The sequence below is a fragment of the Peromyscus leucopus genome, chromosome 17 (genome assembly GCF_004664715.2).
Source record: "Peromyscus leucopus breed LL Stock chromosome 17, UCI_PerLeu_2.1, whole genome shotgun sequence".
Taxonomy (NCBI): Eukaryota; Metazoa; Chordata; class Mammalia; order Rodentia; family Cricetidae; genus Peromyscus; species Peromyscus leucopus.
In genome coordinates, this window is record NC_051077.1 from 31,115,420 (window position 1) to 31,136,630 (window position 21,211).

The 21,211-nt window shown below is 46.6% G+C and overlaps 1 protein-coding gene across 1 annotated transcript in view; it reads left to right on the plus strand.

Moving 5' to 3' along the window:
• Cenpu (centromere protein U) overlaps positions 1–21,211 on the plus strand; it is a 27,513-nt gene continuing 6,302 nt past the window's right edge. Inside the window, exons 1-10 of the mRNA XM_028881183.2 lie at positions 1–108; positions 1,690–1,738; positions 3,292–3,403; positions 6,501–6,612; positions 9,014–9,074; positions 9,661–9,888; positions 12,519–12,588; positions 13,794–13,902; positions 20,199–20,277; positions 20,921–20,968. Of these exons, the coding sequence (XP_028737016.1) occupies positions 68–108; positions 1,690–1,738; positions 3,292–3,403; positions 6,501–6,612; positions 9,014–9,074; positions 9,661–9,888; positions 12,519–12,588; positions 13,794–13,902; positions 20,199–20,277; positions 20,921–20,968 (909 nt within the window). The 5' untranslated portion in view covers positions 1–67. The remainder of the gene's footprint in view (positions 109–1,689; positions 1,739–3,291; positions 3,404–6,500; positions 6,613–9,013; positions 9,075–9,660; positions 9,889–12,518; positions 12,589–13,793; positions 13,903–20,198; positions 20,278–20,920; positions 20,969–21,211) is intronic.

The window sequence follows — 21,211 nt, forward strand, 5'->3', positions numbered from 1 at the left end:
ATTGGCTGCTCTGAACAGGGCAAGCTGGGCGCGAGTTTTGGCAGCGGGAGGCGTCCGGAGCGGTAGGATGGCGACACCGAGAAGCTTTGGATCCCCGGGGTCCCCGGGGTAAGTGCTGCCGCCCCGCACGGCGTCCTGGACGGGCTCAGCTTGTCCCAGAGAGTCGCCGACCGGCTCCCACAGTTCCGGGTCCTAGGGTCGTGGGGAGGGGATTTAGTCCCAGGAGTCGAGCTGGGTGGGAGAGGACCTCAGACACCAGCGTTGCCTGGCGTGACCAGCAAATGGTTAACCCTTCCTTCCGGGTTGGTGGTCATTGCTTTTTTATTTTATTTTTTTTTTAATGTCCAAGACCCAGCTGCTTTCGTAATGGACAACACGGACCCTGAAGACAAACCAGATCTCTACCGAGGGTCCAAGCGCCCGCTTGTTTAGTGTTTGGGACATGCAGGGTGCGTCGGGCATCTTTTTTATTATAAAGAGAAATACGTCCGAAAAGAAGTCACTAAATTGTGCTCTGAAAGGTTGGTTCTAGGATCTCCCGGCGAAGGCTCTTCTGGGAGTGTCTGGCGTGCATCCAAAGCCTGGTAGGGTACATAGGTCTCCGCTGGGTAGGATGTCTTCCATGGAAGATGGTGGTTGTAGGTACAACAGGACACAGTCCACACTCGGTCGGTGAGCAGTGAGGAGAAAGATTACAAGTCAGCTGACTAGAGAAATGTTCAAAGCTTGATCTGCTAAGCTACTGGTTTTTTGTTTCAGCACCTTGAGGCTTGAGACTAGTGAAATCTATTCATCCTTCACTCCTAAAACACTGGTGCATACAACAGAGATTGTATAAATGGTTATCGTAGAGATTTCCATCGTTTGGAAGCTGCTCCCGGACTCCAGCCCAAAGCCAGAAGGAAATTGCTTTGTGTTTTTTGGAGCATAGACAAGAGAAAGGTGGAAAGATTTCAGGCTAAGCAGCTTGCCACACCTGGTTTTCACACCCACGTCTGTCACGTGGGACAGTTCAGAAGTCACTGAAGCATTCTGAACCCCGGAGTTACAGTCTGTAGTTATCACAAAAGCAGATGTTCTACAGGTCTGAGGTCAACTAAAGCTGGAGATTGGTCGGAAGTGGGAAATCTCGGCCTCAGCCCAGAGTTTCTGGGATAGGGGATGCTGGGGATGCAGTGACTTCGGGCAACTTGTTTTTAGCAAGCTACCTAGGCAAAGCAGCAGTGTTTAGCACCCCGTTTCAGTTCTGGAGATGAAACCTAGGGCCCATGTGTGCTGAACAAGGGTACCATTGGCCTGCATCCCAAGCCCACGCCTTTTAGATGGCTCATGTCAGCAGGTATTAGAGTGTGTGTTTGTGGGTACTCGTGCACAGGGTAGTCTTGTGAAAATTCTATACCTGGCGCAGCCTTTTAAAAGCATTTTTCCTGTGACTCATAGGAAGACACACTCTTTATTGTAACACACACAATGGACATGGTTTACAGGTGGTGTGTCTTGTGTGCTCCCCTCCCCCATTCTGCTTCCTTTGTGGCCATAGCTTCTGCTCTGCTGGGTGAGCAACCTAAGAAGAGAATTTGGCAAAGGACTGCCTGGGAAGGATCACAGCTTATTGCGCTTTCCCCAATGACTTAAAACATTTTCTAATTCCCGTTTTTAACTTGAACTTTGTCGTCTGTGTTTTAATAGTGTAAAACATTCAAAGAACACTCTGGGAAGAGCACATTCCAGGAAACACGTAAGTAATCTTTGCTAATGTGATTTTTTTTTTTAACCTTTGAAAACAAAAACTTGTCATTTTGTGGGATCACATTTTTGTAGCCTTCTTTTGACAATTTTTTGTTAATGATTGCTTTATAAAGTGCTTTATCAGCTGGGCAGTGGTGGCTCATGCCTTTAATGCCAGCACCCAGGAGGGAGAGAGAGGCAGGCGGATCTCTGTGAGTTTTAGGCCAGCCTGGTCTACAAAGCGAGTTCCAGGACAGCCAGGACCATACTTTGTTAACATTTTAGAACCAACTTTTTTTTTTTTTCTGAGCCTAGATTGGCATTAATTTTATTCAGATAGTTGACATCATGTAAAAGTTGTATAAAGTTCTGTATTGTCATTTTTTACTTATAGTAACTTCTCCCTGCTACAGTTTTTTAACAGCTGCACGTGGGTTTATGGCATTCCTCTCCGTCCATGTTAGAGTTTTATTTTTCTACAGGAAGTGTATGTTAAAGGCAAGGGCATTTGTGTAACACTCTTGATTGCCAGTTCCGAAATATCCATTGCCATTTCAAATTAGTGTGGTGAGGGTGCTTGCCTTTCAAGTTTAGGACTAGCTCTTCGGAGCACTTTTGGCCACCTTCTCTGTCCCTGGCTTTCTCCATCTGAGGCAGCAGGCTCCCTGCCCTGCTGCCCTGACTCTAGCCTTGGGCGATGCTCCTTCACTGCGGTGAATCTCCACCTTCACCGTGCGACGGGGGGATCTTGCTCGGCTTTCCTGCCCACCACTGCCCAGAGTGGCTTTGTCCATTGTGCCCTGGGGATGGGTGGGGTGGGGGAGGGTTTCTTTACTCACTTTAGCCTTTTTCCAGCCTCTCTGGCTGGAAATCAGTGTCTAGAATGGATTTTCTTGGCCTTCAGGTCCTCCCTGTGGGAGGTAATTGCCTTGCATGGGAATCTTCGTTGGCTTGAAAGCAAATCTTGGCATTTCTTCATATAACACTCTGAACGAGGCTTTCCCTCAGGCTCGGAGTTTTGTCTGCCAGTGTTATTGCATATCCTTTATATCTTTCAGAGTTTTCTTATCTGTAATAATAATATCCTCTTTTGTAGGCTACCATAGGAGATTATCTCATTTTGGTCTTTCATCGGGATTTAGGGTTTAATCTGTGTATTGAACTAGATTGAACTGTAAGCCCTGGTCTCTGGCCTGTAGGAAGGCAGCTTTAGCCTGTGTGCAGTCAAAACTGCTTATGAGCTTTTGGGTATGTGCCCTCTTTGTGGGGACAGGATCATAGCGTCCCCTAAATCAAGGATTTAGGTAAATGATACCCTGTGGGCCAAATGTAGCCTGCTATTTGTTTTTGTACAGCCTTGTAAACTAAGAATTTTTTTTTTTTTTTTTGGTTTTTTCGAGACAGGGTTTCTCTGTAGCTTTGTGCCTTTCCTGGAACTCACTTGGTAGCCCAGGCTGGCCTCGAACTCACAAAGATCCACCTGGCTCTGCCTCCCGAGTGCTGGGATTAAAGGCGTGCACCACCACCGCCCAGCACTCAGTGACTGGTTTTATTCACTCTTAGAAAGCTGATCAAAAGCACAAGCCTAAGGACGTGTTTGACTTTCCTAATAATTCTGATGTCTCAAGCATGCTGGAAGAAATGGAGGAAGAAGAGGAACCGTATGAAACCTTCGGTTAGTATTCTACATTCCTATTCAAGTCTTGATAGATAAGAGAGATGAGCGGTCATCTCCATTATCTAATTCCAGAGCATTTTGTTGGCCTAGAAGAAACCTCCCGACACCTGTCAGCCCCCTTTTCCCTTCCTTTGGTCCCTGGACACCATGAATTTACTTCCAATCTCTATGGATTTGTCTCCTGACGTTTCATATAAATAGAGTCATATAATATATATCCTGTTCTGGTGAGCTCCTTAGAATTAGCATCACATTTTCAAGGTTGTGGCCTGTGTTTATTTCATCCTTAAATTTTATAGCTCAATAATGCTCAGTTGGCTTTGGGTTCTCCTTTTCTTGATCATAATGCTGCTATGAACATTCATGGTCAAGGTTTGTGTGCATGTGCGTGCGTGTGTGTGTGTGTGTGTGTGTGTGTGTGTGTGTGTGTGTGTGTGTTTGAGTGAATTATTGAGTCTATAGAAACTCTGGAATTAACATTCTGACATTTTTATTCTAGCCAGTCTAGTGAGTATAAAATAATGTCTTATTGTGGTGTTGTATGCATAGAGAGTTGATCTACAACACAAAATTTACTATGTTAACTGGTTTTAAACGTGCAGGTCTGCGACGGATAGATCATTCACATTGCTGAGTAGCCATCTCTCACCATTCATCTTCAGAACTCTCAATTTCCTTAACCCAGACTCTCTGCAGCCACTAAATAGCTCCCCGTTCTCACACCCCAGCCCCCGGCAACTACTCTGTGAATGAGACAACTCTAGGAACCTCACAGAAGAGGAAGATCCGATGCTTGCTCTCTTAGTTAGGGTGACTACTGCCGTGATGGAACACCATGGCCAGAGTAACTTGGGGAGGAAAGGGTTTGTTTGGTTTACACTTCTCATCACTGTCCATTATTGAAGGAAGTCAGAACAGGAACTCAAACAGGACAGGAACCTGGAGGCAGGAGCTGATGCAGAGGTCATGGAGGGGTGCTGCTTACTGACTTGCTCTCAGGCTTGCTCAGCTGCTTTCTTATAGAACCAGAACCAGCCAGAATGTAAACAATGGGGGCTATAATACAATTAAGAAAATGCTGGTTGGGATTTAGCTCAGTGGTAGAGCGTTGCTGGCAAGCACAAAGCTGGTTCAATCTAGCTCCCAAAAAAAAAAAAGAAAAAAGAAAATGCCTACAGCTTGCTGCAGCCTGATCTTATGGAAGCATTTTTGGAGCCTTAGAGGCTCTTGCTCTTTCTCAGATACTTCAGCTGTGTCAATTGTCATAAACTAGCAGCACACTTGTGCTCTTGTATGCTGTTTATTCAGCTATTGCTTTTGTTCATTACTTCATCATGTGTCAGTACTGCTTTGTCGTTGTTTTCTGTTGTGCTGGGATTGGCCCAGGATCCTGCATATGGTACAGGACTGTCTTTGTGAACCCGATTCCAGCTGAATGTGGTAGCACACTGTAGTCATAGTCAGAAGTCAAAAGTCAAGCTTGAGTACACAGCCTTGGCTGCATGACTCAAACACACTGTCAAAAACACAGCAGCGAGAGAAAGCGGACTTCATCAGCCACTCCTCTGCCGTGGAGCTTTGGTGTGCAGAGGTCTGAGTCCCGCTTCACTTTTGTGCAGGCACCCACAGGTGGGGGCACTGGGGTGTGTCGTAGTTGTAGGGTTGTGTTTGTGAGGACTCCTCGATGCTGTTTTCCAGTCTCTGTCTTACATTGATGTGTATGGTTCAGTTCCTGGCTGACCCAGACTTGCTGGTTTGGGCTTTCTCTGCTTCCTTTCATTCTTTCTCTCTCCTCTTCTCCCTTCCTGGTTATAGTTATCTAAGGGATGTGAGTGTATCTAGTGGTTGTATGTGTGTCTCCATAATGCTGTCAAGTGTCTTCTCGGTGTGCTCCTGATCTGTTGTAAATCTTCAGTCAAGTCGGCTGCCTGTGGAAGTTCAGCTTGGATTTATCTGTCTTTGTGCATCTGCTGATGACCCCCAGCCCCAGCTGCAGAATAAATAAATCCCATTGCTTGGTGGAGGGCATCATGGAATATATTATCAGCCTTAAGATCATGCACTTGACATGTTCAGTATTTAAGCTGCTATTTATTTGGGGAAGAAAGTTTTTAGGTTTGTACATCATGCTAGCATTTGAACACTAAAATAAAAAAAAAAAATGTGGTTGCTTGGCTCTTCCCAGCTCCCCTTGCAGCAATTAAGTCTGTTGGGACTGGTCACCTCTTTTGTCCCTTCAGGTTTTCCATCCCTACCATATCCCGCCCCCCAGGTAGGAGCACCTTAGCGTCTTCTTTCCCCGCTTTCCCCTAAGGCCCGGTTGTCTCCTGCATCTTCATTCAGGTTCCCTTTGTGCTCTAGTGTAAGGTTCTTGCAGTGCAGATGAGCTCAAGAGGAAGGGAAGTGAGAGAGGACAGGCGTCCTCCCCAGTGCCCTCAAATGCTGGCTCGGCGCTCTGTGAGTAATGAAGTCAGGGGGGCGCACTGTGAACCCGAGCAGTTAGTAACTAATGCAGTGGCCTCCCGGCTGTACAGACGATAATGCAGAGTGCTATGGAAAGACCATGTCAGTCTTCCCATTCATGTTTATCTTAGGTTACGAAAACATTTCTATTACTATACATGAGAACATAGATATACAATTTGAATATATGTCTTTAAAAAGTTTTTTAGCTTTATTTCATTTTGTGTGTATGAGTGTTTTGCTTGCATGTATGTCTGTACCGTGTGCATGCTTGGTGGCCGTGGAGGCCAGAAAGAGGGTATTGGATGTCCTGGAACTGGAGTTAGAGAAGGCTAAAAGCTGCCTTGTGGATTCTGGGAATCAAGGCCAGGTCCTTGGCAAGAGCAGCCAGTGCTCTCGACCCCGGAGCCACTTCTCCAGCCCCTGAAAACGTGGTTTTTTATTGGCAATAAGGTTTATGTTTTCCGCTGCTGGAGTAGGAGATAGACACTGTCTGCGAAGTGCCTTGTGTAACAGACTTTGACTTTGTCAGCCATTTAAACAAAGATGGCCTTGTGTCCACTGTCGGGGAATATAACTTAATTCCCCAGAGGGCCCGCGTTAAATGTGCTGTTTTGTGTCGTTCCGTTAGACCCTCCTCTGCACAGTACTGCTATCTATGCTGAAGAGGAACTGTCCAGACCCTGCGGGTCCTCTGCCTCTCCGGCCACTCACGCAAGAGAAGAGGCAGAAGGTACGGCTCCGTCTCCAGCAGTCGGGGCTTTCGGTTTGCTTGTTTGGTTTCGGGAGGGTTAGATTTACTTTTATTATTTTTAATTATGTGTGTGGGTATGTGCAAGTGAGCTCAGGTGCCCAAGGAGTCCAGAGGCATTGGATCCCCAGGTGCCAGAGTGGCTTAGTTACAGTTTCTATTACTGTGAAGACACCATGACCACCAAAAGTTTTATGAAAGAAAACATTTCATTGGGGTGGCTGGCTTACAGTTCAGAGGTTCAGTCCATTATCAATCATCATGGCAAACATGATGGTGTGTATGCAGACATGGTGCTGGAGAGGTAGCTGAGAGTTTTACATCTTGATATGCTGGCTATAGGAAGTGAACTGGCTCACTGGGCATGGCTTGAGCATGTATGAGACCTCAAAGCCCACCTCCACAGTCACATCGTTCCTCCAACAAGACCACACCTACTCAAACAAGGCCACACCTCCTAATAGTGCCACTCCTAATGAGCTTATAGGGGCCTGTTACATTCAAACTACCACAGAGTTACAGATGGTTGTGTAAGTCACCTGACATCAGGTCCTCAGGAAGAGCACGTGCTCATAACGGCCATCTCAGTAACGGTCTCATAGATAAAACACATGCCGTCTAGCACCTTAAGAGCAGTCGGTCTCTGTGATCATGCTTACAATGATCTAGTAAGATATTAAAAAACAAAAAAAAACAAAAAAAAAAAAAAAAAAAAAAAAAAAAAAAACAAACAAACAAACAAAGTCATTTTGGAATCTTTTGAACCAACCTGTTATGATTTTCCTCCAAAAAATTGCTGCATAAAAACATAATTTTCAGCCTTTAATCCTAGCACTCGGGAGGCAGAGGCAGAGGCAGGAAGATCTCTGTGAGTTCGAGGCCAGCCTGATCTATAAAGCAAGTTCCAGGACAGCCAGGGCTACACAGTGAAACCCTGTCTCAAACAAAACAAAAACAAAAACCAAAACAAAAAACAAAACAAATACTCCTAAAACCTAATTTTCTGTAATTGTTATTACTTACCGTAACTATGACAGGCACCTAGGTGCCTTAGCATGCCGTCTCTTTGGTTGGGTGGCAGATTTAAGATCTAGACGGAGGAGAGGTGTCTGTGGCGATGAACGCTGCAGTGTCTGCTCCTGGGGTCAAGGGCGCTGCAACCTTTGGTGATGTCCTAAGTTTACTCATTTGGATTCTGACTCTTTCTTGGGTTTATTCCAAGGTTATTTATCAATATTTTTGTCCGTTTGGCAGTTACTATAAATAGGATCTTCCATTTTATCTTATATAGTTAATAATATGTGTGAGAGCTATCAGTTTCTTACACTACACACACACACACACACACACACACACACACAACACACACACACACACACACACACACACGAAGGCCAGAGGATGACCCTGGCTGTCTTCCTCTATCACTTCCTACCTTACTTTTGTGAGTCACAGTTTGTCACTGAACCTGGACCTCATGAATTCAGCCAGTGGCAGGCCAGGGGCCACCGGGACCCCCTGTCTCCACCCCAGTCGGCACTTGGGTGCTCGCCAGCCTTTTATGTGAGTGGGAGGGACAGGGGCATTGGAGAGACCAGTTTGCGAGCTGCTTTCATGGTGGGATGGGGAGGGTGGGGTGGTTGTTTCAGAGATGACGGGAAGTGGATGGGTCTGAGGCACAGTCGAGAAGCACACCAGTAGATCTTGGTGCTGGAGGACAGTGGCCTGGGATTGCTTCATGGTCTCTAGATAGATGGGGTTAGTGGTCCTGCTACCAAAGGAAGGACTTAGGAAATAAGGCAGGGTTTATAGAAGTACAAAAGAAAGTCAGGGAGGCATGGGGAGACCTTAGCATGTCCCTGGACCCCAAGAGGCCTCAGTGACAGTTGGCACCTTCTCCCTAAGTTGTTCAACTCTCTTGTTCTTGGATCTCTCCCTCCTTTCTCCCTTCCCTCCTCCCTCCCTCTCCCCCTGGCCCCAAGCATCCTGGCTAGCTGGTCTGTCATGGAGAGGCCTTGCATCTGAGACCACCTCTGCTGGATCTGATGCTTCTAGGTTTAGGTGTTGCTGCGAAATCTTCCACTCCCCCATTTGCCTCTGTCTGCCTACCCAAGGCTCCAGATTAGCACAGGACCTTCTGGGTCCTACACGCAGCAGGCGGTGACCCAGCCATGGGGCCAGTGACTTGGGGGACCTGATCACATTGGCCCGTGATTACTCAGTCACTTAGGGAAAAGTGATGTGAGCAGATGTAAGAAATGGCCAGAAAAATCTAGAAAGGTGACAGAGCTGCCATGTCAGGTAGAAACCCCCTCACGTCCCACTTGTTTCCACGCTGAAGCAGCGTATAGAACACGTTCTGTGCAGGATAATGACGACTTCTTGTTTGGCAGTGTGGACCCCTCTGCAAACGAAGCAGGTGGAAACAAGTCTGTGAAGATGAGTGCGAAAAAGGTATGTGGGGTGTTTCTTCTTCTGTCTTTAGTCGTACGGAACTTCATACTTTACTTGGAGTAGATGCAAATAGAGAAAAACGTCCCGTAGCAGTATTTTCTTATACAGAAGTGTCTGAGAAATTTCTTTTATAATAAAGGAAGTTTAAAAAAGGTATTGATTTGTTTTGTGTGTGTATGTATGTGGGCATGTACGTGATACAGTGTGTTTAGAGGTCAGAGGACAACTCGTGGGAGTCCATTCTTCACTTTGACCTTATGGGTTTTAGGGATTGAACTCGGACTTGGTGGCCAGTGCCGTTCCCTGCCGCACTATCAGACTAGTCCAGGGAAAAGATTTTTATATCTGCAAGTGTTAAGAGAGAGTTCTCAGCTTTCTACTTACCCGTCAGTTTCTGCAGCATTCTGAAAATGTATTCAGGTTGTGGCTTACAAAGGCAGAGAGAATTCATTGGCATTCTGATCGTACTGTCTTCTGGATGTCATGTGCAGTTTTGATGTTTACAGATGGGGATTCCGTGGTCCCTGACATTATAAGAATCCTAAGGTTTGTGTCTTCTAAACTGGCAGTGCTGTTTCCTTCGTAGCCAAGGAGAAGGCTGGATCCCATCAGCGACGAGTCTGAGAGCTCCGAAGATGATGTAAGGAGGAGAGTGGGGTCCCTGGAGAGAGCAGGAGAACAGCACCAGGCTGCTCCGGCAGCGTCTTCGGCAGCCCCTGTGAAGCCAGCCGCGCGAACCACTCCTAAGAGGACAAGACCCCACAGCACTCGGCCCTCCACTGCAGAGGAGACTCCAGCGATACAAAGACAGCGGGTGAGCAGTGTTTGCCGTCCGCCCCTCTGAGAGAAAAGTTCCTTAGAAAGATTGAGGAGGAGGAGAGCTGGAGAGATGGCTCAGCGCTCTTCTTGAGGACCTGGGTTCGATTCCCAGTACCTGTATCAGGAGGCTTACAGCTGCTTGTAACCCTAGCTCCAGGGGGCTCTGCCACCTCTGACCTCTGGGCACTTGCTTGCATGTGCACACACACCTCTCCCCCCATACACATAATTAGAAAATAATAAAAATAAATCTTAAAAAAAAGATTAAGGGGGACTGGAGAGATGGCTCAGAGGTTAAGAGCACTGGCTGTTCTTCCAGAGATCCTGAGTTCAATTCCCAGCAACCACATGGTGGCTCATAACCATCTGTAGTGAGATCTGGCACCCTCTTCTGGCCTGTAGGCATAGATGCAGACAGAACATGGTATACATAATAAATAAATCTTAAGAAAGAGAGAGAGAGAGAGAGAGAGAGAGAGAGAGAGAGAGAGAGAGAGAGAGAGAGAGAGAGAGAGAGAAAGGAAGGAAAAAAGAAAAAGAACAAAAAAGATTAAGGAGGAAATAAAAATTTTAAAGTAAGTGTAGAGCTTTTATCACAGAAAGCAATGTTTCCTTTAGAAAACCTAGAAGATCTAGAAAGGAAGAAAAATTTATCTACAGAACAACATCTGTGTCCTGGTGTGTGCTCCACAGTCTTTCCATGACATCATTTTAACCAGTGTTTGCACTCTGTTCATGGGTACCCATAGTATCGATTGATGGAAATTGCAATTTTGGTGCTTTGATGAGTTTCTTTATATTTTTGAGATTGTAATATGATGACATCATCTCCCTTCCCTTTCCTCCCTCCAAACCTTCCTATATACCCCCTTTGCTCTTTTTCAAATACATGGCCTGTTTTCTTGTTAATTGCTAGTGTGTGTGTGTGTGTGTGTGTGTGTGTGTGTGTGTGTGTTTTCCTCAGTGTGTAAGTATAACCTGCTCAGTCATGGATTTCTTTGTAGCAAAGTCTTCATATACCCTCTTGATTCATTTCCTTATGAAGAAATGATATGGGTCATAATTTGTTTTTGAGGTCATTGAAATATAGTATCTTTTGGCTCATATTCTTATATATTTTATTAACTTATTTGGTTGAATATTTTAGATAAATAATTCTGCTTATATTGGTAGCCAGAGATACACCCTCGTGAATTACATGTGTAACCACGAATATCATCATAGGTATTCCTGTAAGAGAGATGTAGATTAGACACAGAGGGTGATGTGAGGGTGGGTGAGACATCCATGGCACCAGTCACGGCCCCTGGAAGCTGGAATGGACAAAGGATGCTTTTACACACCCCCCCCCATACACACACCCCTTGCTGGGGACAGGGATGGGTGGGGTGGGCTGGGGGGTAGGGGCTGCCTGTAATCTTGAGTGGTCACGTCTGTTCCCCAGGAGGTTCTCTGCTAAGACTGTTGTTCCCTTCGTAGTCATGATGGCCACTGCTTCAGCCTTGGTTTCCTGAACCACTGTCTGGGTCATCTGTGGGTCAACTTCTCTTCGGTCTGTTTTTGTCTTGACTCAGGGTCACATTTTCTCGTGTGTCCGGTTTAGACTAGAACTTGAAATGTAGTCCCCGTTGTTTGGAGATACTGAGTTCTCTGTCCTGTCTTGTGAGTGGCTATTCTGAACTCAGCCGGACATTTGCCTGCTGTTTTGAAGTTACAGGCTTGATTTTATCCTTTGCTAGGGTGAGAGTATAGAAAGCCTAAGACGTTTTCCCAGTATCTAACTTAGTGGCACTCGGTCTCTCTATTTGTTTATAATTGTTTCACAACTAATTACCACAAAGTTAGTTACTTACACACCTACGTTTATCTTGTCATAGTTTCTGAAGGCTGGGAGTCCAGCTTCAATTTAGCTGGCTTCTCTGCTCCGGGTGTATAAGGGTGAAGTCGAGGGCTGTCCAGGACCAACCTCTCAGGTGAGGCTTGGATTTCTCCTTAAGAGTTCTCAAGTTGATGATAGAGTTGAGTTCATTTCTCTCTTTTTGGAGGTTGAGGCTGCTCTCAATTCCTGCAGGTTCTATGTGTGGCCCTTGAAGTATGGTGCCCGCATGTGCAGAGCCAGCCAGCCCAAGACTGCAGGTTACGACAGTGGTGTCTTACCCACACAGAGTCCAGGGAACAGATCCCGTCCTGTTCACGGGTGCTGCCCACACTCGGGAGGGCGGGAATTCTGCCTGCCAGTCATCTTGGAATTCTTCTCACCGCAACCTTTGTGCTCTTCCTGGTGAATCCCACGAGGAGTTGGTTTCAGGCGTTGTTAGGAAGGGGTTCTCGAGTGGGCCTCCCACCAACCCGGGAGTTTCCCAGCATGCTTCTGTGGCTGTCCTCTGTTAGGCACGTTCCCGTCAGCATTCGCACAGATGGAGACCTCAGCCCCTCACAGTGTTGTGTGTTGCCCCGTGTCCCGGAACCCTTGGCCGAAGGCTGTCCTTCACCTTTCCTAAGAACGAAATAAGAACTGGAGCTGAGCGCAGTTGATGATTTGCTAATGTCGTCTTAATTCTTTACATTTTAGAGAAGAGATTTTCCCTACGTAGCTATACCATTTCTTATTTTGTTTTTTGGTAGAAAACTCAGAAGGAAGTGAGGCTGTCTCCTGGCAGAAGGAAGAAACCAGGGAGCAAAGCCACAGACCCGGGTACAGTGGCGCTTTATCCTTGTCACTTGCGGAGTGTCTCTAAAAGTTCCTGTTTTACGTGTCCTGGTTGTTGAAAGAGCAAACTGTAGTTGGGGAGGGGCAGGCGTGTTGAGATAGTGTCTCTGTGTCGCCCGAGCTGTCCTGGAACTCTTACATATCCACCAGCCTCTCTCCCCCAGAGTACTGGAGCTAAAGGCCTACACCACCATCTTGGCTAAAACTGCCACTTAAGAAATTATGACTTTGGAGCAACATTTCTCCTTTTTTATCATTTTATCATGAATTTAAAAAAAAATACGTACTAATACATGCATATAATATAGTTTGATAAAATCCAACCCCATTCTCTCCCCTCTCCTTCTTACTTGCCCCAAGTTCAGTTCCCAGCACCCACATCAGGCAGTGTACAACAGTTCCAGGGCATGTGTGCCCTCCTCTCCTGGCCTCCATGGGTACCTGCATACACTCACACAGACACTTAGACATAATGAAAATGAAGTCCCGTATAGATGGAACTGTACGCGGTAGTCTGTTTGAGAATGTGTTCCTCCTGTTGTGAGTGGTGTCCTTGCTCACTACCTGGCTGTGATAAATAAAGCCTGGGGACCCGCCCCACCCCACCCCCTTTTGTTTCCTCTTCCCTCTTTCTTTCATCTTTTTAACCCGTGCAGTGCTGGGGTTGAGCTCCTGGCCTTGCCCGTCCTAGGAAAGTACATGGAGCTCGGGCTCCAGCCTCTTTATGAACTGCCTCCTGCCCGTGAACCTTCGGGTGCACCATTTTGTCAACATGTTTTTACTTCTCTTGGAGGAATAGAGAGTGAAGTTGTTGAGTCATAAGATAGACATATCCCAATTTCCCAAGTCATTGTAAACTCCTGCTATACACTGCACAGTTTAAAATGGTACTAAGAATAGAAACGGCAGTGTCATGTGGACAAGTGTAATAGAGTTCAATAAAGCTGAAATGAGACCCCACTCCGGAGCACATTCGTGTGAGAGCCTGTCTCCAAAGGCAAGCTGTGACGCGGGAAGAGAGTGACAGCAGAGGGGTTTGTTAGACTGGCCTGGAACAGGAAGAAATGAGTGTGCTTTTAGCTGTTTCTAAACCCTGGTAGGGCTACTGTTGTTCAGGGCTCGGAGTCCTGGACCTAGAGCCAGGTTACAGAGAACGAGTCTATTAAACTGACATGTGCTTACTCTTCTAGATGCTTCCGAAAGTATGCATATTTGGTGTCTAGAAGGAAAGAGACGTGGTGACATCATGGAGTTGGATGTTATTTTGTCTGTCTTTGAGAAAACCTTCCTGGAGTATAAGTAAGTCCTTTGAGGTTGTAATGCTTGGACCGATCACTTGTGCTCCGAGTACCACTGGGCTCATATTGTTACATTTAAGATGTCTTTACATTGTCATTATAATCCTTCTACATACATTTAGTATGCTAGTTTCAAGTTACTGAATCGTCTATTCTGGACATTTCTCATCGACTTGAATTTAATCTAGAATAAGTGTCTCCCCCAGTGCTGTTAGTTTTTCCCAGTCAGATAGTGTGTGCCAAGTATGGCCACACTCCAGGCCCTGCCATCTCCTTGAAGGCAGTGATGGGGGAAGAGCCCACGGCTACACAGCCTCCATCACTCATGGCAGAGAGAAGCCACTGCCTCGTCAGGGCTTCACTCTCGCACCCCTCTGGAGCAGGCTTTCCTCTGGACCAGTAACCAGCTCCCAAATCACGACACGGAGACTTCTTTTTCGAGACAGGGTTTCTCTGTGTAGCTTTGCGCCTTTCCTGGAACTCACTTGGTAGCCCAGGCTGGCCTCGAACTCACAGAGATCCGCCTGCCTCTGCCTCCCGAGTGCTGGGATTAAAGGTGTGCGCCACCACCGCCTGGCTTTGTCCCACTAGATCTTATTGAAAGGTTTTTGCACCCCGATAGGCCTCTTCGCCGACGCAGTAATCCAAATCAAACCAAATCAGACTGAGTTAGAAAAAGCCCGGGTTTAAAGGGTAAAGCATTCCTGGATGATTCTCCAGCCCCCCAAAGAGGGGCCTGGGACGAAAGACCGGAAAACCGCGTTTCTGTTTTCTGGGATGCAGTTTAAATACCCTATTGGAGTGGTCTTGAGCGTCTCTGGGGAGGAACTGTGTTTGGTGGGCTTTGAGGGGGTAGGTTTGGGGAAAGAGACGGGGGAGGGGAGTGGAGGTGGACCTTCCACCAGAACGTTCCAGACTCTTTGGGTATAGGGATGCCAGGGTGCCAGGGCTGAGGGGGAGTTCCCACCAGAACACCTATAACTTAATTTAACCTGTTTCTCTTCATCTACGTTTTGCCTCGGGGCTTTCTACCTTTCTTTCATTCTGTATGTCCTACTCTGTGTCTGTCTGTCAGGCTCCAGGCATCCCTCTCTTTTTTTTTTCCATTCATTCTCTCTCCATTTTTCCTTCTAGCCTAGATTTCTGCTCCTACTTATTCTCTCTGCCCACCAGCTCCGCCTGTCCCTCTCCTGCCTAGCTATTGGCCATTCAGCTTTTTATTAGACCAATCAGGTGCCTTAGGCAGGCAAGGTAAAATAGCAACACATCGTTACATAATTAAACAAATGTAGCAGAAACAAATGTAACATACCTTTGCACAGTTCAATATTCCACAGCATAGACAAATGTAACACCTTTACATAGCTAAAGTAATATTCTAGAACACCCCTCTGAGCGGCATCAAGATAGGTACGTGCCTTTGGCTGTCTCCTCCAGCCTGGGGTTTGTGGGGAGAGTTGGAGAAACAGCTGAAGCCGTCAGGCCTCACTCATTTTCCTTGAGCACAAGTCCAGTTTTGTTCTTTGCTGAAGAGAGTGACTCATAAACTTTAAGACATTAAACAACAATATTTTAAAATGCAGCTTGGCAGAGTGGGTCTGAGAGACATGGGCTAGTCACACAGAGCTGTGAATGCAGCTGGCTTTTCTGGGACTAGGACCCACTGGGACAATAGTCAGTGAGTCAGAGAGTGGGGACCTCTGTGAGGACATGGGAGTCCACAAAATGCAGGTCTAGCAGCTTTGGAGATGGGGTTGATGCAGGAGGGCAGAGGCTACCTGCTGGGAGAGAGGGCCGAGGAGGGGGCGCTTACCCGGTGCTGGGAGGGAGGGAGGGCTGTGGAGGGGGGCTTACCCAGTGCTGGGAGGGAGGGAGGGCCGTGGAGGGGGGCTTACCTGGTGCTGGGAGGAAGGGAGGGCTGGGGGGGCTTACCCATGCTGGGAGGGGGGAGGACCGTGAAGGGGGGCTGTGGAGGGGGCATTTATCCCGTGCTGGGAGGGAGGGAGGGAGGGCTGTGGGGGGGGCTTACCCCGTGCTGGGAGGGAGGGAGGGCTGTGGAGGGGGGCTTACCCGGTGCTGGGAGGGAGGGAGGGCTGTGGAGCCCCCCATGCTGCTGTGGGAGATTTGCCCAACACTCGCTACCTGAGAGCAGGGAAAGGGCGTCATGAAAATGTCTAGGAAGGCAGGCTTACGTCTAGGAGGGGTGCCCCTTCCTGCCGTGACCCACCCTGTGGGCCCACCACTGACTTCCGGTCTTGGACTTGGTAGAGCTCACAAAGGGCATTCAAGGGTAGCTGTAAGGGGACCTGTGTGTCTGGCCGACTGCTCTCTTCAGCTGTGAGTGAATTCTTACCATTGCTCCGGAGTGAGTGCTGGTGGACACCAGAAGCATCTCTGGCCCACTCTTTTATTTCCTTCCAGTTGCTATGATAAAATACCCTGAGAAGCACTCAGGAAGGAAAGGGGTTTATTTTAGATCACACTTCCGGGTTGTGGTCCATCCTCGGGAGGGAACTGGCTGGCTGTGTGAACTTGAAGCAGCTAGTCACATCCACAGTCCCGAGCAGACAGAATGAGTGTGGACAAGTTTGCTGCGGCTTTCTCCCTTCATACAGCCAGGGCCCACCTAGGGAATGGCGCCACCTACTTTCAGGGTGGGTCTTCAGTTAACTCTGCTGGAACAACCCTTCAGGACATCCTGATCTAGACTGTCCCTCCTTGGGTCGGTCTTCCCAGGTGATTCTGGATTGTGGGGTTGATAAAGCTAACCATCCCAGCGTGTCTCCAACCCTCATCCCTGACTTGGTTCCCCGCCCCCTCCCATTCTCTGTTGCCAGCCGTGGGGCTCTACCCAGGAAACCATCCTCTGTGGGCGGAGAGATGCTTAGTCACCCCTGCAGTCCACTGCTTTAGCTCTCCTGGTAGTTGTGAAGCATACAAGTAATTTCACCATTGTAAAAACACGCAACAGAATATACCATGGACCGTTTTTAAAATGCAGAATGGCCAGCTGTCTGCACCTTGTGCAGCACACTTCTAGAACTTACTCATTTTACAGAACTGAAATCTGCAATCATTAAAACAGTCGGCCACTTTCTCCTCCTCAGCAGATAATTTTATGGCTATCGGTGTATTTGGTTCCTCCTTTTTGTTATTTCTGTGTAGATAGCCAGAAGTGCAATTGCTGCACCACGTGATGTTTATTTAATTTTCTGACTGTCTCTACTGTTTTCCTGAGAACTACACACCATTTTATAGCTCCTCCCTCAGTGACTGGGAAAGGGCTCAGTAGATAAGACGGTTTGCTGTGCAAACACGGACTCAAGTTTGGATCCCAGCATCCACATAAAAAGCGTGTGGCTGTGCATGGCCGTCACTCCAGTGCTGGGCGGCGCAGAGACAGGAGGACAGCTGGGCCTTTTGCCGCCAGCCCAGGTCCTGTCTTAGTGGGAGACCCAGTCTCCCAGGAATAAGGTGGAGAGCGATAGAGCAGGGGCCCTGTTGTCCTCTGCAAACGCACAGATGTGTGCATATGTTGCTCCTCATCACCACATTACAGCTTTGCCACCTTTTTTTCGGATATTTAATGCACACGTGTGTGCAGGTGGATGTAAACTTGTTCTGAGTCTTCATTTGTCTCCCTCGTGATCAGTGTGGCTGAATATCTCTGTGTGTGGTAGCCATGTCTCTATCTTTGGAGAAATGTCTTTCTAGTCCTTTGCTCATTTTTTAAGTTGGACTGTTTTATACATGTGGTTGAGTCATTTTTAAGTGTATTTTGGACATTGTTCCTTTATCAACTACATGGCCTGCAGATGTTTGCTTGCATTCCGTGGGTTGCGTTTTCATGCTTTGGTTGTGCATTTGCCGTTCAGAGATACTTAGGTCAAGTGGATGCAATTGGCCAAAACACACACACACACACACACACACACACACACACACACACACACACACACAAAGAAAAACATAACCCAAGTAGATCTGTATCTGTTTTCATAAGAAATAGTTGCAAAATCCTCAACACAGTATTAGTAAGTTGATTTCAACAGCGTATTAAAACAAATAGCTACCAGCAAGTGAGATTCATCTAAGATGAATGTTCAAGATAAGATGGGTTATGTGCAAGACTGGTTCAACGTTAGGAAGTAAAATAAATATTTACAGACTAAAGATAAAAAGTTAACAAGATCATGTGTTAGATTCAGGGAAAGTATATGATAAAATCCAATACCTGTTCATGATTTTGTTTTAATTAAATTAGGATAGAGTGAGCTTCTTAACTTGATAAAGAATTATCTACAAGGATCTTGGAGCTAGCATACTTAACATGGAGAACTAGAAAGGATTTCCCATCAGCATCAGGAAGCAGGCAAGGCTGCCCCTCTCAGCAGTCAGTGATAATGTAAGTCTTAGCCAGCATGGTAGATAAGGGAAAAGAACTGAAAAGTACCAAGACTGCAAAAGAACAATCCATTACATTGCATGAACTATTAGAATCCGAAATTTAAAACAGCGCCACTTACATAAAGTAATGCCCCAAATAAGATACTTACATGAGAGCTGTGGGAAGAAATCAGAGAGGAAGCTCACAAATGCAGCAAGATTCCTCGTGTATAAATAAACTCAATATTGTCCGTATGTCCGTTCTTTTCAACTTCTAGAGTCAGGTAATCTCAAAATCCCAGCAGATTCTGTTGTGGGTATTCACAGATGAATGCTAATATTCATACGGAGGGAAAGACTAAGAATAGAGCTCCCTGTAGATCTGTGGTGCTCAGCGCAGTGAAGTACTGCTGAGAATAACGGACAGAGAGGGAGCCCACAGGGAGTCAACTGACTGACGACGGAGCAGAGAGTACAGTGGAGCCAGTCAGAGACATGTGCGGCAGGCGGGCTGGGTGCTGCACACCCTTTGTCCTGGCTCTGGAGGCGCAGCCAGCCTGGTCTACATGTTCTAGGCCGGCCAAGGCTACATAGTGAAACCCTGTCCCCAAAATAAAGAAAACACAGGTACTTCAGCAGTGGGACATTCATAAACAACCAATATTGCCCCTTGACAAGCTGAACCAGATTGGATCACAAACCTAAGTGTAAATCTGCAGAACTAGAGGAGATCATAATGGAAACCGCACGTGACCTTGCATTTGATAATGACCTGTCTACAGCGAGAGCACAACCCATCTAGGTTCATAAGCTGGACTTCAAGAGTTAATCATTTCTGCTCTATGCAAGATACTTCCAAGCCTGAAAAGATAGTCCACAGCATGGGAGACTGTCTTTGCAAGAGACTTACTTGTTCCTGACAGACCCATGCTTGAGCAGGCAATCCTAATTAGGTGGATAACACACACAAAAAAAGACAGGAAAGTAGGAGAACTTGAAAAGAAGGGATATGATAGGAAAGGGAAGGTATAAGAGTGGATCACGAGGGGGCTTTGATCAAATAACATATGTGCATGAAATTATAAGAGAATAAAGTTTTGAAAGATGTATATGGTAAAGGACTGTTACTCAGAATTTACAAAGAACTCTTGGAAACTCAGTGATAAAACCATGGATTGGGGGTGTGGCTCAGTGGTCAAGTGCTTTTCTAGGTGCTCAAGGCCCTAGTGTGTTAGTGGACAACTCATTCCAGTCCTGGGATGGAGACCTAAAAGCTGTTCCTGTGTCCTACCCCGAGGTTCCCAGAGCCTGTCCACCGGTTTCTTCTCCTATTCTCTCCCTGCGCCTCTCCCTCCCTCTTCGTCTGTCTCTCCCTCCCCGCCTCTTATTTTTAACATTTATTTATTCATTATGTATACAGTATTCTACCTGCATGTGCCCTTGCAGGCCAGAAGAGGGCACCAAATCTCATTACCTCATTCTGGAGGTTGTGAGTCACTATGTGGTCACTGGGAATTGAACTCAGAACCTCCTGAAGAGCAGTCAGTGCTCTTAACCACTGAGCCATCTCTCCAGCCCCCTTCCCCTCTCTTACTTTTTTTTTTTTTTTTTTTTTTTTCAAGACAGGTTCTCTGTGTACTTTGCCTTTCCTGAACTTGCTCTGTAGACCAGGCTGGCCTCGAACTCACAAGATCCGCCTGGCTCTGCCTCCCGAGTGCTGGGATTAAAAGCGTGCGCCACCACCCTTTCTTATTCCCAGTTTGATTAAGTATGAGAAAAAGCTATAGGTTTTACCTTGCTGTCTTAGGTATTTCAACAATATGTGCCAAACTATATGTACTTATGTATCAAGTAAATGAAATGCATTTTCATTTATGATACCTATTTTGGTTTTCTTATAACAATTTACAGACCAAGAGTAGAATCTGAAAGGTGTAATGAAGCCATCAACGATTTTTATTTTAAAATTAAAGGAGAACTCATCAGAATGGTAAGTTCACTGACATAATTATATTGTTTAAAATTATTTGTTTATGTTTTTCAAGACAAGGTTTCTCTGTATAATCTTGACTGTCCTGGAACTCAATCTGTAGACCAGGCTGGCCTCGAACACAGAGATCCGCCTGCCTCAGCCTCTCCAGTGAGTGCTGGAATTAAAGGCATGCGCCACTGTGCCTGGCTGCTCCAAATTGTTTAAACTAGAGTTTGGAAAGTGTCTTGTGGTTGTAGAAAAGCTTGCATTTGCCGGCTCTGTTGAGTAAACCCGTGAGAACTGCCCTCATTTCTTTTTGTGGGTGTGTGGATGTGGAATTGCACATATGCATATGTGTGGAAACCAGAGTTCCGCGCCAAGTCACTTCCTCAGTCGGTCCACAACTTATTATGTGAGATAGGGTCTCACTGAACCTGAAGATCATTGATTTTCACAGCAGGCCTGTGAGCTTCAAGGAGCTGCCCTCTCCACCAGCACCTGGTAAAGCCAAATGTGCTGGTGCTGGGAATCTGAACTCGGGTCCTTACGCCTTCACGACAGGCATCTTATCAACTGGTGTCTCCCAGCAGCTTTTTACGTGGAACTTGAAACACTGAATTTTGGAAAATTAGACATACTTGTCTTTTTGTTGTCTTTGTAGCTTAAAGAAGTCCAGGTGCTGAGAGCTCTGAAAAGGAAGAACGCCAAGGTGAATCGGGGTCTTAGTGGGTCTCGGGGTAGGAAATGATGGCTGCCGTATGTAGTTTATAACCTGCACACCAAGGTGAATCGGGGTCTCTTAGTGAGTCTCGGGGAGGAAACGGGAGGAAGTAACACCTGCTTTAGTTTATAACCTGTCCAGTTTGTGTAAGGGCTTTGTGGTCTGGCTCAGGTTTTTATTTGATTTTGCAATGTTAATGGAGACTAAGGAATGGGGATCTCTGTTATCTGC